General features: G+C 42.3%; 1 protein-coding gene across 4 annotated transcripts in view; it reads right to left on the bottom strand.

Annotated features, from left to right (window-relative positions):
- jag2b (jagged canonical Notch ligand 2b) overlaps positions 1–16,852 on the bottom strand; it is a 44,216-nt gene that overhangs the window by 14,738 nt on the left and 12,626 nt on the right. For 2 of the 4 annotated variants that reach the window (XM_054618251.1, XM_054618252.1), the window contains exons 3-10: positions 12,412–12,466; positions 8,208–8,465; positions 7,106–7,166; positions 4,248–4,378; positions 2,523–2,642; positions 2,109–2,222; positions 1,765–1,878; positions 148–261 (exon numbers count right to left, since the gene is read on the bottom strand). In XM_054618251.1, coding sequence (XP_054474226.1) covers positions 148–261; positions 1,765–1,878; positions 2,109–2,222; positions 2,523–2,642; positions 4,248–4,378; positions 7,106–7,166; positions 8,208–8,465; positions 12,412–12,466 — 967 coding nt within the window. The remainder of the gene's footprint in view (positions 1–147; positions 262–1,764; positions 1,879–2,108; positions 2,223–2,522; positions 2,643–4,247; positions 4,379–7,105; positions 7,167–8,207; positions 8,466–12,411; positions 12,467–16,852) is intronic. The other 2 variants (XM_054618253.1, XM_054618254.1) reach the window with 1 other exon arrangement.

Raw genomic sequence — 16,852 nt, 5'->3', positions numbered from 1 at the left:
AGGACGAGAGAGCAACGGGTTACCACATGTGGGGGAAAGCGATTGACGCTAAACTACACCTATGTTGTGAGTCCAGGAAGTGAGAGGAGGCGTTTGAAAGAAGCAGAAATTTAGAAGTGACTTTTTAAAAAGGGAAGAAATACTGACTGATGTCACAGTTTTGTCCAGACCATCCCGGAAAACAGTCGCAGTGATATCCGCCAATCAAATTTTTGCAAGAGTAAGCGTTCACACAGGGATTTCCTGCACACTCATTTGCATCTGTAAAGGCAGGAAGTAGAAGCAGACCGAGTCCATCAATTGAAACAAACCAAGAAAAGGACAAAGAGAAAGAAAAGCGACCAGAAACCCAACCTGGTTATTTGGTTAGTCATCCCAGCTTGTGCTTGGAGACACTTTGGAAAAAAAAGTCTGAGTTAGAAAATATGCTTTTTTGGTTGCATATTGGGAAATGTAGTATCCATTGTTTTTGGGGGCTTGACTTATACTAGGGAGTAAAAGTCCGGACACCTTACAGTATTACATTTGCTGGACTATTACTTTAGCAAGTTTTTAAAATTGGTTGTTAAATAAAATCATTATTTAATACATAAATATTGGGTCGCGGCCCATTACAAATTGGTATGTGGCCAGGGTGAAATCTTCCAAGTCGAAAAACCTCAAATATATTTAATTTACAATACGACAAAAAAATACAACCAAGCAGCACATTTACACATTTAAGAGGCTGGAGGACTATTTTTCATTTGAGACTGACAAATGTCAGGGCATCCGGTGGCCTTAGGATTGATATCATGTGACCACAACCTCACTGGTTTGATTCTGGTGCTGGACCTTTGTTGCATGTCATACTTGTCCCTCTGTCGCATCCCATATTTACTGCCTTTGTCTTTGACTGAAACTGAATTTATTTACCCTATTAAGTTGTTTTGTTGTGATCAAGTGTCATAGAGCTCCTTGGAGAAACAACAGCTGACATTAACAATTACATCTGTTTCGAAACGTATAAAACCGCACAGTTTCACTTACAAACCCTCAACAACACATGAAAAGTGTTACAACAAAGAAAAGCACCGCTGCTCAAATATTCAAAGGGAAGGGGGGCAGTCAGCAGGGAGTCCTGCTGTGTTCACTCACACACCTGTCTCCTCTCTGAAACCCTAAACTCCACACACACGTACACACACGCACGCCAGGTAAGACAGGAGGCCAATGGCTGCCTGTAAGCTGAGCTGGTAAAATGACACTGAACTCTTGGGATTTTTTCCTACCCTCAGCCCCCCCCACACACACACACACACACCCTAACTTTGTTTACCGGTCGTAATCCATTTCCTGGCTTCACGCTGGTCACGTCCGCTTGTTGGGACGGGAGCGATATAAAAAAAACGAATGCCACCGCAAGCGACAAACAAACAGCCGGATATAGACACACTAGTAGCTCATAAAGTCATTGAGAAAAAAAGAGCCGTGCAGCTGCCAGCTTATTTGGGGTATTGATGGCTTGTACTCTGGCAATGGACCTCAGGTTGTTGGTTGCCAAGTTGAATCCAAAAACATATATCTGAGCAGTGCGCCTGTGTCTCTGAGGCCATTTTATTTGTTTTAGGAAACGGGAAGAAACAGGAAAGAAATGCCTGTGAAAACACGTCTTCCCTTGAGAAATGAAGAGTTGTTTGCCAAAAAACTTCCAGAACACAGGAAGTACTGTTTTTAACCGCCTCTGGTTAAATAAAATAAAACATTTTTTTGTGTATATCTCACCTATCTGGCAGGTCTTTCCCTCCCACTGTGGAGGGCACACACACTCAAAGCCGTCCTCAAGGTCGACACAGGTTCCACCCTGAGCACATGGACTGGAGGCACACTCATCCAAATCTGAGAAAAACACACACATCAACTCACTCTCTGTTTATTTCTAATTATGCAGCATTTGTGTTGGACTAGAGTTAGACTTTAGGCCTTAACAAGATGATGGTGAAAGAGTAGAAGGAGGAGAGAGATGACAGGTGAGATTACTTTGGGGGTAAGGGAGCCAAGATTAATTAAGAAGTAAAAGTTCATCCACAAATGAGTTAGTGGATGATAAAAGAAGTGCAGTGACTCACTGTCGGCACAGGTCGGACCCTCCCAGCCCGGTGGACACAGGCACTCGAAACCTGTCGGGACCTCGTGGCAGGTACCACCGTTGGCGCAAGGGTTGGAAACACAGGCGTGCTCGGCTGATGGAGGGAGGGAGGTGTGTTCAAAGAAGGAAAAAAAGGAAACATTACTCTTCAATCCTAAATATATTTTAGAATTAAAAGTGAATTGCTCTTTGGCAGGGTGTACTTGCATAATTTTGCTATTATATAATCAATATTTGAATGGCATCAAATGGTCTTAAGAAGACAATAATAAGGTTTATCACAATTATTCCTGGGACAACGTGTACAAATGTATTAGTTATTACTACAAAAGTAGTTATTGTGACAGGCCTTTAATAGACAATTGTGTATGTTCTATTGTGGGTTCACTCTCACCTATCTGACAGGTCTTGCCAGAGTATCCCCGAGGACAGGCGCAGTGGTACTCATCTGGTTCAGTGTTCATACAGGTTCCTCCATTTACACAAGGATGGTGACGACCGCAGTAATTCAGATCTGGAGAAAGACACACATTTAGAGACACGAAGACTATAATTCGGTGATTTCATTTATTTTTTGTTAAAATAAACAAAAGGGATGTACAAAACATGATGTACATATGGCCTTTATGTTTCTTTCATGTATTAACCTGAGGAACCTTTAAGCGTCCTCATCGTTCCACACCTACAGACTCTGTTAATTGGATCAATCCTGTGAGATAACTCTTTGCTTGATTCACCACTTTATCCGGGAGTTCCCAGAAAAAGCTAGTCTGGATCCACCAGCTGTCAGCTTTGAGCAGAAGCACAGAGTGTTTTCACAACCACTCTGTTTAACAGTATTTACAGGAAACAGTCAAGTGGTTAAGTTGCAGTTTTTATTCAGTTATACACTGAACAGACTCCTAGATGTCCCTATTCTTTTTTAATTGCTAATTTATTTTCCATGTACCTAAGAACCTCAACGGAACCCTATTTGATCCCTGCACACCATCCTTAGGCTAAAGGCCAGGTCACCCTAAAGGCTGGTAAATAAAAGAGCAGGGATCTGTCTCCACTGTGGATCTTAGGACACGTTCTCATCCCCCGAAGAGCCCTCAGTGACGAAGGGATGTGGGGGGATCGAGTGTCCCTGCTGCTGCTCGTATCACACAGGCAGTAAAACTATCCAGCTGCTGTTCTCCAGTCGGAGAGAACGAGGAGAGAATTCAGACCTCATGTTAAGGTACATTAACGTACCTTTAAACACTGGGTTTTTTTTGTTGCAAAACAACAAAAAATGCTACATCTGAAAGACAGAGCACAAATTCATACTCATGATACATCATACTCTGTGATATGATTTTTATTTGACATTTCGATCATTTAATAGTTTTCTGTCATCAGTTCTCTGTATTTGTTGGTCATTTTATTATGAAATAAATAATTTATTTACAATGTATTTTCCTATATGGAGCATATACATTTACCTTTTCCATTTTCAAGTGGATGAATAACAAGCAAGGTCGAAACCAGTTGCCATTTAAACCAATATGCCGGCAAGATAAAGGTTTATAGTATAACTTCTCTCCTTACATCACCTTAAAGTGCCTGAAAAACTCTTTTGCTTTTATAACTACTTACTTGATCTATAAGATGTAATCGTTTGTTAAAGCATAAGACTAACTCGTTTTGTCTGACCAACAGCCAAAAATCAAAACATTCAGTTTATCATCACCTAAAAATAAGAAATCCTCACCATTGTCAGTGTTTCCCCTATGTTGACTGCTTTGGTGCAGTCGATAGGCCGGGGGCCACCACAACAGATTCCGTTCTCGAATTTAGCCCTTTAGAGTTTCAGTTACGTTTCCAATATTTATCAGTGACTTTTTTTAAAAATACACATGAAACACTCAATACACAGGCATAAATTAGATCCACCTCACAGCATTTATTTAAATAGAACTGGGCCACTTTAAGATGGTTTGCCTGTTACTGGCGTTTTTTCCGTCTTCCAAAAAGAACACAAGGAGCAGCATTTCAGCAGAAACTGTAGCTTGAAAGAAAGTACAGTGTGAAAGCAGGTGCTTTGCCAGCATGTTGTTTGGGAGGCGATGAAACAAAACAAAATATTTTTCCATACCTTTGTCACACAGCAGGCCACCCCAGTTCCTCTCACAGTTGCACTGCCACTGGATGTTGCAGGTCCCGTGGACACATCCGGGGTAAAGCCTACATTCATCACAGAACTGGCCCCGCCAGCCGTAGTTACACCTGTCAAACACAGACGCAGAAATCATTTCACAAATCTAATCCCTTTACCTGCTCTCGCTTTTTATTACATCGGCTGTCGTGTTTATTTCTTCGCACTTTCTCTTAAATTATCATCCTCTAAAAAATACTAGATAAAGACAGTCTTGGCATAAAGATGTGTTTATATTCTGGAAAAAAGCTAATGTTAAAGATCACTTGTGAATAAGCTTTAAATGAGCGTTCACAGCTTTTCAACATCAGAAATATAAAAATGTTGTTTCTTATTCTGTAGGACACATCATCACCAACACCTTCTATTATGTCGAAACAAAATCATCCATTAGCTTTACACCGATGTAATTGTAAAGGCCTTAAAAGACAGACATACACGTTTAATTATGGAGTTATCTTTTAAAATGATCTACAATGACAAAAAAAAAAGTTCCAACTTCTGGCCAGGATGTATCCAAGAAAAACAAAGTCAATGTAACCTGATATAAACATGATTTGTGACTCTCAGTTGATTACTGGAACATAATGAAGTGTCTGATAATCCAGTATGTTTCCGGCTTAGTGACTGTTTATTTTATTGGTTTATTTGGTAGGAACAGCACACATTAATAAAACATTTCTGCAAATGCACCAGAGTTATTTTTCATCTGTAGTCCCTATATAGATCTTTCAAAGTCACACTAAAAACAGAATACAAGATTCATATAACAAAGTTATGCATTATTTACCCTTTACAAAGGTTACAGAAAGTAACATAATTCAGGACACCCTTGTACATAGACAAGTACTATTAAGACATGCCACACAGAGGCTCGTTAAACAACACAATGAAGCAAAACAAAATTGTGTTCAAGTCCAGTAAGAAGATGCCACAAAAAGCCAAGTTTCTCAGAAGAAACCCATCACTGAAATTGTTTAACGAATTATAAGAAACATTTATCATAAAGTCTGTGTGAAGAGGCATTGATTCATGACTCAAACCACTGAGCTGCATGAGCTGCTAAATGTGCCAAAGGGACGAAGAAAGCATCCTGGACAACCTGCCCGACAGTGGAAACACACCTCATACTGAATCTACTCATGTGTCAACCTATCCCACGGCCTCCTGCCGACTAATCTTAGTGAAGGGTGACATTCCGGGGCAGGAGGGGTTAAGAATACTTCCAGCGGCTCCCATGCCCGGGTTAGAGTCTGGGGCTGAGGGCTACGAGGGCGGCACGGCGGTTCCGAGAGCGAGTGGCTGGAGAACAACTGTGTGTGTATACAGCGTATGCGCGCACCCGCCTGCAGCCTCATGACAGCGCACGGCTATTCCAAGGCTGCGGTGTCGTCGGGGCAGCTGTCTTGTCAATTGACTGCTATTTTCGTGTCTCCTGCAGACGGCACCGCTGTCTATCTGAGAGACGAGGCCGGGGGGGGGGGGGCATCGGGGAATACTTGTCATGCTTCTTCCACTGTATATGATTAGCATTAGAGGGTTTTGACAGCAAGAGACTCACTTATTCCTTTTTTTAAGGCTATCAAAAGAGGCAATTCCTTGGTTTAATTCTCGGCCACATTGATTGCACGATAACTCATCAACCCCTTACGGGTGTAGGCGTGATGTTTCCTGTCAACAGGATTCCAACATCTTGGCACTTGTCAAAGTTTGCCAAAAGCTCGGAGTGGGGAAAAATGCGTTGCAGCTCTTACACAAGCGACACGGCTAGCCTCTGACAGATATGTCAGAACAGGCCCAGATGCAGCAACAGGCACGTACTGGCTTTTGTGTTTCTTAAAAGCCCTTGGCAAACCCTATAAAACTGTGATGAAATAGAGGCAGTGAAAGGAGAGGGATTTAAAACCAGCTTTCTGTGACCTGAGGCTTCATTAAATTCATGCCGCTGCAGGAAGATTCTTTACTGCTGCTCTTCTATTCATCTCACTTTTCCTGTTGACTGGGACTTGACATTTCGGGAAGAATAAGCTGTGCCCCTCAGTGGTCTGTCTGCTGACTGGTATAAGGATGCTGAATGAGGCAGACACACAAAAATGTGAAGGTTTCCTAAAACTGGTCATCCCCTGTTATTCCTCGGCTCCGAGCCAAACCCTGCTTCCTAATAATGGGAGGCGAGTGACTCTTTCCATCTGGCAGGTGGGAGGAGGGGGTTTTACAAATGACGACGGGATGTACCACATCCTGGAAACGTGGACCAACGGGGGCATCCTACATCACTTTATCTAACCGTCATTTCCACTTTTGGGAAATGTATACAACACAGTGGGCTATTAATTTTCTTTCCTGCCACCCCCCCCCCCCCCGCCCTTCAAGGGAGGACTGCAATGCGGATGAGGAGGAGATATGACAATTCCCAGCACGTTTGCTTTGGTCAAATTCACACACACCGACGACTCTCTTACTTTCAGTCGGAGCAGCACAGAGCAGATGAGATGCTTGGTATTCTGTAGAGGATTTCAGGTGGCTAAACATACAAGAAGGCATGTGCGGCATTGCCCTTTTCTTCTGAACCGAGGTGGAGATGCCCACGAGGGAAGAAAAGGCCAACATCATTTTTTTTTTTAAAAACAGGATACGAGAAGTGATGCCCCGTTTGGCATCTGAAATCCATCATTATTTTGTCTTTCTCACATTAAGTTTGACTTTTGGTTGAATTCTGAATACAGGCAACATGGCTCTATTACAAATAGATAAGAGCAAATGTACATGAAAGAGACGGTTATTCCTGTTAATCTTACTTGCATTCCCCTGGGACAGAGCAGCCGCCGTGTAACAGGTTGCAGCCTTGCTTGCAGATCGCTGAGAAAAGGCAAGAAGACGGAGAGAAATCTTTTAAAAAGGTGACAATTAAATTCCATTGGGAGACATGTATCATTACATTTCTACCCATAAAAACACATTATTTAAAATATAAGGGCCAAAGAAAGGGGGAGATAGGAAGGGAGGCAACGATGTGAAAAGAGGAGGAGAAGCTTGTTTGTTTGCCATCTTTCTAATAAGTGCAACGAGACGTGAAAATTCATGGCACCCTGACCAGGGTTTGAGGAAGGCGAGGAAGGGACAACTTTATAGCCTGCATGTACGACACTACCCCCCCCTTAAAAACAACGCAGCCCCTCTCGTCTCCCCTCCTCTTTTCACCCTTCGTCTTCTAAGGTCAGTTGGATGATTTATTGAGGCCCTCCCAGTCTTTCTGACACCACCCACAAGCAAGACTCCACACACTTCAACGTGTTAACATAAGCAGGCAAGGCACGTTGCATTTCCACCATGTTTTTCTTTAAATAGTACCTGGACAGCTACTTTGGATTCGCTTTAATTGATGTGACTCAAATGAGTGCAGTACATCAGATGACATGTTCAATTAAAGATTTGAATAATATAACTTTATGCAGCAAATAATCAGAGCACTTTACACCATAGAGTTGAAGCTTGGGGTGTATTTTACATTAATGTTAATTAGATAATCTACTGATTTGTTTCTTTCAATTAATTGCCCAATTTCAAAATATTCAAAATGTCTAAAATGGATAGTTGCATACAAAAACTGTAAGAGGCTAGCGTACTCTGCAACTTTGTTGATAGAAAGAAGTATGGCTACTAACTAGTGATTATTATCATTATCGTTAAATCTGCCAATTATTTGTCTTCATTAATCAATTAATTATTTTGTCTCTAAAGTAATAGAATGTTGTGATCTTTTTGGATTTCTTTTGACGCAACTGTTGTAAAAACCAAAAGATATTCAGTTTACCATCAAACGCAACAAAGAAAAGCATAAAAAAATTTGAGAAGCTCAAATGTTGAACTTTTCCCAATTACTGGACATTTGCAGCTCACCTGTCCTGCAGTCTGAGCCCATCCAGCCATCCAGGCACACCTGGGCCCCTGAAGTTTCGCAGCGATAGTGGCCAAAGTAGTCGTCCCGAGGAACGCACAGCTTGTTGCACTTGTTGCTATAGTAGTTGTCATCGCACCGCACCCGGATGCGGTATATGAGGCGAGCTACGGGCCCGTCGTGCAGGATGGTCTGCCATTGGTCGCCGGGGTTGATCATACCGGTGCGAATGCTGCGTTCGATCAGCAGCTCCTCCTCATCTGAAACATAAACCAGATGAGGACAAATCAGCCATATCAAAGTTGGGAATATTTTGTTCTACTGTGACAACAGAACCAAGAAGATAAAACATTTAAAACATCCCCTCCTCTACATACAAATCACCTGTACACTGAAGAATACTGAATACTGAAAAGACCACTATGAATAACAATAATGGGGAAGACTAATCCTTAACCGTTATCTTTACAGGAGACTCATTTCCTCCCACTACCCTTGGTATAACATCCTCACAGTATGAGAGAATAAAATGTTACCATCATTATCCAGTGAACCTTATCGTCCATGAGAACCTTTTAGAATTGGATACAATCCAAAAGTATGTAAAAAGAAAAATCGATTCATTAACTTCATCTACTGTACTAGCAAATCACAATCTACAACACATTACAACCTCAGACTTTAGTGCTGGTGTAGGGCCAGTGAGGTAGTCAGAAACACGACGAAGATTAGATAAATCGGCAGATTTTCCATCTATCAAAGAACATGACACTGAAACGAGTCCTCTCAACTGCATATATGTCCATTTTTCCCAAAGGTCCAAAACAAACAAACAAACAAACAGAACTCAAAAGGCCCCCAGCAGCTGCTGCATTTAGTAAAAATAAGGTATTTTTAAAAAAAAGAAAATTATGTAAAATCTCTTTTATTCTGATGTAAAAGTCACTCCCTCAGAGGAAAAGCACTGCATTCTCATTGAGCAGACAGACACTTTGATATCACATTATGTGTGTGTGTGTGGAAAGAACCCACTGCATTTTAAGTACGCAATTGAAATTCACTGTCTGCAAATTGATCCATTTTCTGGTAATAGCACACATCAGTGCTGCCTCTGAGCTGTCTGTATGTGCACAGGCATGTCGGGAGGTCGCTACCATTTAGCCTTTGGCGCGCCAACGCTCACATTAAACATGGTCTGCCTGTGTGGGGCTCGCTGCAGCGCCGGCTTCCAGAAAGAAAGCAATCTTTATCACAGTGGGATCGAAGCTGGCAAACAATCTCTGTGGAAATAGGGGGTTTGCTGCGATTTCCTTTTTCTCCCTGGCTTTGGGCTGCAATGCACCATAGATATTATGAAGTGAGCAAGCAGGAACACACACACACACACACACACACACACACACACACACACACACACACACACACACACACACACACACACACACACACACACACACACACACACACACACACACACACACACACACACACACACACACACACACACACACACACACACACCTTCCTCTGCTGGGGGACTGACACAATATCAGACAGAATTAGGCAACAAAAACAGAAATAACCCCGGCAGTTGCCAGATAGAGAACAATGGGCTCCGGGCCCAAGCCGGGCCCTGCTACCTCGGTGTCTAAACATTGAGCCCGGCCGTCCAGTCCAGTCCACTTCCTGCTCGATAAACACAAGAAAAAAAACAGCCGTCTGCCTTTCCTGAGGACACAAGGGGGAAAGGAAGAGAGGCACATTGGAGGACATGACGCCGGAGGAGAGGAATCTCACTGACATACCAACTCACTGGTAGCACAAGACATCAGGCTGGTGCTGACTCAGGCCAAAAACATGATCCAACAACCACCACCACCACCTATGACACTCTCAATGTGGATCGGAACATCCCTGATAGTCATGACTAAACGCTCCAATCTTTAGTCTGACGTTATGATATGGCACAGGAGGCTTGTAGAGCCAAACTATATAAAACAAATAAATAAATAAATAGTAAAATTCACATTGCAGTTACTTAACATGATAATGTCTTCATTGACTGTGACATGAGTTGACATGGTTCGTTCTGTAAGCTTTGTAAAGTGCAATAGTAAATTGTTGGTAGCTGATGGGCCATGCTCGACTCATGCTGAGTTCACACTAAGAGCAACAAAAGCAACAAAATAGCCAGCTACCATGTCGTCGAGTTGCGGTTAAAGTGTTGTTCAAGCGCTCGTTGACGTAGCTATGTCTTTAAATAGCACTGGGAACTGGCTAACGTCATTTTTTAAAAGATGGAATGGAACAGGGCGAAACAAAGACATAGATTGATCGACACTGCACCGCCTCATTGGAGTGTTGAAAAAGTTGGGACCAGCTCAACTTTGATTTGTTGCACGCCACGCCCGTACACTTACGACAATTGTAAAGGGCAAATTTGTAGCTCTGTGTCACTGGCTTCAATTGGAACAGACTTGTAGCCTGTTGCTGTGTCACTCGTAAAGTGTACGTAGTATCAGATCAGATTCCTTGATTAACAATTGGATCCATAAGGTTAGATTGTACCCATGATACATCACGCTTAAGTTAAATCTCTGTCGATCTAAGGAAGGTATATGAAATACATGTTAAAAAAATGTAATAACCAACCAATTTCTTTGCGAGATGTCTTTGAAACAAATGTGTCAAAGACAGTGAAAACCAGGCCCTGATTTCTACAAATGAAATGTACAAACAAATAACAATGAATGTCACCTGCCGGGCCAACCTGGCAGAATAAGCGTTTCCACAGTAGTTTCAATCCAAAAGCAGCCTTCCTTGTGATCTCTTACGGGGTCAAAAGAAGCATTTGTTCCAGACGTTCGTGTTTCTTGAACCCATGACATTAAGGTTGAAGTCAGCTGATGTCTCTGACCTAACAACAGGCTCAGTGCGGCTTTCAAACAGCATCCAACACAGAATGAATCAAACCTGCGTGAGCTTCAGAAGGTCAAACGTTTTATCACATTTCTTCTACCCTTTGAGATTAGAGCTTCTCATTTTATGCCAGTGAAATAAATCAAATTGGAAGTGGTGAAAGCGTGCTTCTTATTTCTTGATCCTTACATCCAAAATGCATTGATTTAGCTAGTTTAAAGTAGCTGTAGCTGGCAGAGAATCAATTGGACTGTTTCTCAAGGAACATTTAAGCTTCATCAGAAGTAATTATCATAAGTGTACACAATTACTGAAGGCTGACTGGTAGAAAGGGCAACAACACAGGGTAGGCAGCAGTCTAATCAAAGTGCTACGATGTCAAAATCTATTTCTCCCCCATTGTCTACATTCACGAGTGGAAGTGCGTTTGATGTTATGGACAAAACAGGATGTAATGACCTCATATAAATAAGGAGCCCTTTCGGACTGGAGATGACATTATGGTCCTGAATACAAATGTGTTCATGTACAGAATGGTATTATGAGACTTGTGAAAAATGCCCCTGTCTACACAGATCAAAGCTACCTCCACACATCTAGACATACAGTCCTAAATAGCTCCTCTTCCTCCCAGACTGGGCTACTGCTCAGACGGGAAAAAGGAGTTATACAGGAGTCCACCCAGCGGACATAACTAAAGGAAAACAGGACACAGCTGGGCAGACCTGACCGCCACAGCCAATACAGCTGAGAAGAACCAAGACCTGAATTCTATATGAAGCGTTTTATGGGTTGCAGTGTACAGAACATGTTTTCAACCTGTAAACCTGTAGTGTTGAAACAGAAATTCAGTTTCCTTTTCCTTTGAAGATGTGGACAGGTAGGCTCACACGCTCGTTTAACACCTCTTCCAACTATTCTAACAATTATGTTAATGATCAATTCATCTGGAGATGGATGCAGATTGCTGGATAAGTTCCTTAGTCTATTAAATGTCAGAAAATGATGAAAAACTTTTGAAAAAGAATCTCCACTGACCAAGTTTTTTGTCAGCCAACAGTTTGAAAAAACAGCAATACATTTTTGGGGGAGGATTTCTGCTTGAAAGATGACAAAAGTAGAAAAGATGACTAAGAGATTCATAACAACCATCAGTTTCGCTTTTCAAAATTGACATCAATATGGCACTCCAGCTAAAGTCCTTCTAGAAATTTTTACTGAAAACCCTTTAAAACCGCCAGAATCAGTTTGTACTGGCACACAGAGCTGTGTGAGGTTTAGACTTACTGTTGCGTGTGCTGTTGTCCCAGTCCCGGGCCTCTACAATCAACGTGTACATCCGCTGGAGGAAAAGGGAAAATAAAGAAATTAGTCAGGTGATATTTGGACAAAATATCATCTCTCTCTCTCTTCATGTCCACATCAAAAGGTGTAAGAGTTTGATCATTCATGTGCAGGTAAGCCTAATTGAGCGACTAGACTGGTGTCCATTGGAATAACACTGTCTCAGGCTGCCTATTGAGCGAATGCATAGTAGGAATGATATTATTAAGCACAAAGCAAAATTTGCAACTATTAAGCATAGTTGCAAAATCCATACAGTCTCCTGTTTTTAAGTTCCCTGTACTTTAAAATGAGCACTGCTAGTATTTATTCTAATATATTTGTGTAAATATTAGAATACTTCAATCCAAGAGACAGCAAATGAAGAATAAAAGATTTGACAAATCATCATTGCGGCGGACTACATGATGCCTTGTCTAATGTCCGCTACAAAAAAGGAACATTTAACAATTGGCCTTTGTAATTTTGTTCCCCAATTTGGGGAGAAGTAAACATTACAAATTACCACATTGTGTTTATAATCTAGAGAGAATAATGTGGATGATCATTATAGGCATAGTCATGCTACACAGAGATGATGCAAAAATCGATTTCATTGCTACTACAGGGTCTTGTATGCAACTTGGCCCCGTTACTCCGAGGTGTGCTTGAGTTACACTGCCAATGAAACCCAATGATACACAGATAAGAGAGCAGGATACGGTAAATACAATGTTGGGAAGAAGCCAAAAGGAAGCTGCAGGACTGAGATGTGGAGAGGACACAAGGGAACAGCAAACAGCCTCAGCTGTACCAACTGTTCCTCTGGCTCATGTGGTAGTATGAACCTGCACCCACCCTGAAGCTTTGATACCAAACATACTGGCATTGAGATGTGTGATGGAGTTCAATTTAGGAAAATGCCACAGATACAAAAAGATAGTCTTGGTGAAGGTGCACTTAATAATACCAACAACATATAAAAAGCAGACATTTTACACATCGTGAAAAAACAAATTGGAACAAAGAATTCAATGAAAAGATTGAGGCCACTGGAGGCGAATAGTTATCTTAGCTTAGCATAATGCCAAGAGACAAAAAGGAAGCTGCTAGCCAGGCAGCACCTGTAAAGCTCACTTATAAAAGTGTAAAGTGTTTTGTGCGGGACTTTTTCTCGACTTGAACTGCCTGAAGTCTCTGTTGGTTGCCCGGCAACTTCATGGTGAAAACAACACAATTTATCATTTCATGGTATCTAAAACAAATAAGCACCCCAAGATAAACTATTGAACTATTCCTTTGACAAACATCTACTCTTCATAACTATTTGCTAGCTACTGAATGTTAGCAACTGGCTTAATCTGACCCATTCACAACACAGTATCATATTTGGGATTATTTGTTTCAAAACCATGGCTGTTAAAAGGTTTGTGGTCTTCCACCATGTTTTCAGGAATAAAATCAAATAAAGCCTCAGCAGGTAGGATGTCCATTAAGAAGGTCACTTTGCCAATATTAGCTGTGTGAGATGAACTCTGCCTGGCTTTGTCCTTGGTTGTCAGACAGCGAGGTAAATCAGCAGCTAAGGGGATTATCAGTAAAACAGTTGACCAGAATAACAGGAGTGGTGCATTGTTGAATTCGTTCTACCCTGTGCAGAAAATGATTCGTTTTTTAATTAATTAGTGGAACAGAAACTAATTAATAATGATAACCAATTAATGATTTAAGGCATTTATGAAGCAAAATTGGCACACATGTTTCAAGAATCTCAAATTTGCTGCTTTCTTTCCTGTTTTATATAATCTTTAATTGGATATATTTGCTTTCAAGCTGTTGGTTGAAGACTCCCCTTGAGCTCTGGTAAAATGGGATGGCTATTATTCACTACTATCTGACTTTTTGTGGACTAATTAAAAAAACAAAAAATAGCTCTACTTGGATCCCCAGTCCCAATGCACACATCACCATGCTTACAAGTACAACAATTCTTAATGATGTGGCATTATAACTTTGAATGATTATATCATTTGAATGATTAAAATTTTATTTCTGTACATTACACTTAGACAATTTAGGTACAGATTTTAATCTATACCTTATGGATATTGGGACAGATTGTTCTTGAAAACATGCAAACTGTCAAATTGTTTACAATGATGTAGCAAAAACCTGAGCTGACACTAGTTTGAGTAAACATTAACACGCACACACGCACACGCGCACACACGGAAACTAACCAAGCTAACCAGCATCACAAGAGTAATAGCTGGTGTGCTGCAGGGCACACTGCTAGGCAACCAGCTGACCTAAATAACACCCATTACGTCACCACCAGTGACAGTTGTAGTAGCCACAGTGTGACTGCTGTGACCTCTACTGTACTGTCATTGATAGGACGTTGGCCTGGGGGTGGTAGTACCAAAGAAAAAAGCATAAGGCGAGTAATCGAGGGACTTCAATGCCTCAATGAAGCTGGAAAGAGAAATCGCAGGGAAGGGGATTGGAAAATGTGTGTGTCAGTCTGTGTTGTTGATCTGGGGGACCAACAAGCTGGTAGGCTGGTCGCTGCTGGGCTGTGGGATTAAGTAGGCTTGTCTGGCTGTGGGTGGTGGCGGGAGGAAGGGGAGGGGAGTGTTATTGTGGAGGACCACGGGTGACAAGAGAAGGGGATAGAAGATGACAGGAGAGGGGTGAGCTAAAGGGCTTGGGTCAGAGTTTTGACATTGAAGGGGGTACAGCTGTATAAAACTGAATCTACCGGCAATACATGAGAGGCCAAAACCAGACCGGGGTTAGGGAGGTGGGTGAGAAGATTAGGGGTATGGAAGAGACTTGTGATGAGTCTGGTGGTTTTGGCGCACGTCGACGCTCGCGTTACCGTTTCCGGAAGCTCCGCCAACCCGTCCAACCGCAGACGCACAACAGATGCGGCCTCAAAGATGGATTATTTGACATGAACGTGGATCATCCCACGACGTGTAGCTCGGCTTCTGACCTTTCCAACCATTCCCCCTCCCCCCACCACAAAAGGGTGGGCTAGCTGCCCCAGTCTGAGCATGTGGGTGGGTGTGTGCATATGCCAATGCATACAAGAGGAACTGTGAGTGGCAATGAATGAATTAGTGGCTGACTGTGTCGTGAGACTACGCAAGTGTGGCAGACAAACCCCGTCATGAGGCAGCATCAAAAATCAAAGAAAGAACCAGTGGCCATAATGTGACCTCCACCTTTGGGGTTTGCCTAAAATCCGGTTGCTCGAATGCCTCCATGTTGTAATTGTTTGGGTAAATAGTTCTCTAAGTCAGTGCAGGTTGGGGTTGAGCAAAGCTACAGTCTGGTTTCCCACAGACCATCCCACTCTGATTAGCTGGATTAAGTGACAGCTGCCCAAATGGTTTGAACAAGATAGATGGATGGGCAGGGGGATAAAGGGGAGGTGTGGGGGAGGGAAGGGGGAAAGGCTACTGAACAAAGACCCTTGTCCCAACATCATAACTCACCCCCATCCCAATCAAAACCATTGTCCATGAAGAGACAGAGTCAGCAAGAGAACAATTAGTGTCAGCATGTGTGCTGCTGAGCTCGGGCAGGACAGTTACATTGGCAAAGTCAAAAAAAAGCTTCCAGTGGTTCTTGCACGAGTCTTAATCTAATATCCACCACAGAATATATCCTAATTTCATTAAACTGCCATTTTCTAAACACAGAATAAACACGTCAGCTACATCGGACACAGTGAAATACTTCATCCGAGACACCGAAGATTCCTCCGTCAATCAAATCTCCAAAACCCAACCAGGCCCTTCCCCTAATGGATTAGAGGATTTACTCAGAGAAATCCTAGTTTTCAAGACAAGAATGGGGGCATGGTGGAAAATAATTGATGTTTATGTGTCATCTACTCAGTGAATATGTGTTTGCTTAAAATGATGCAACAGTGCCATCTTTGCATCGTATAGAACCAAAGGGACCAAACTCCATCAATTCACTATATTCCGCTATTTGAGTCATCACAAAAGGCCATTTTGGTGAAGACAGAGGATGTATTGGTGATGTCTGGGGAGAGCCACAGGTGTAGGTTCCCACGCCAGATGAGGGGTGGATTGGTGAGGGGAAGGTGGCCAGTCGAATAAAAAGAGGGAAAGGGAACAGAAAGAGGTGGCAGTGGGAAGTGGAAGCCGGGGCAGATTGGGGTCACTAAGCATGGGATCTGCACGCTTCTTTTTCAAAAGAGGGGTCAGCCCTCTGCATGTGGGGCGATGAGCGCGTTTGCATTCGAAGAATACCAAGAATGTGAGATCCAGGCCTGGTGTGTAATCCCGTGGGAGATCCCAGTCCGCCAACAATTCGGCATCAATGGAGGGGTGAGCCTGCATTGTGGATCTGACGTTTGATTGACTCT

The sequence above is a fragment of the Anoplopoma fimbria genome, chromosome 18 (genome assembly GCF_027596085.1).
Source record: "Anoplopoma fimbria isolate UVic2021 breed Golden Eagle Sablefish chromosome 18, Afim_UVic_2022, whole genome shotgun sequence".
Classification (NCBI taxonomy): domain Eukaryota; kingdom Metazoa; phylum Chordata; class Actinopteri; order Perciformes; family Anoplopomatidae; genus Anoplopoma; species Anoplopoma fimbria.
The sequence above is the reverse complement of the archived record's forward strand: the minus strand, read 5'-3'. Positions and strand labels throughout refer to the sequence as shown.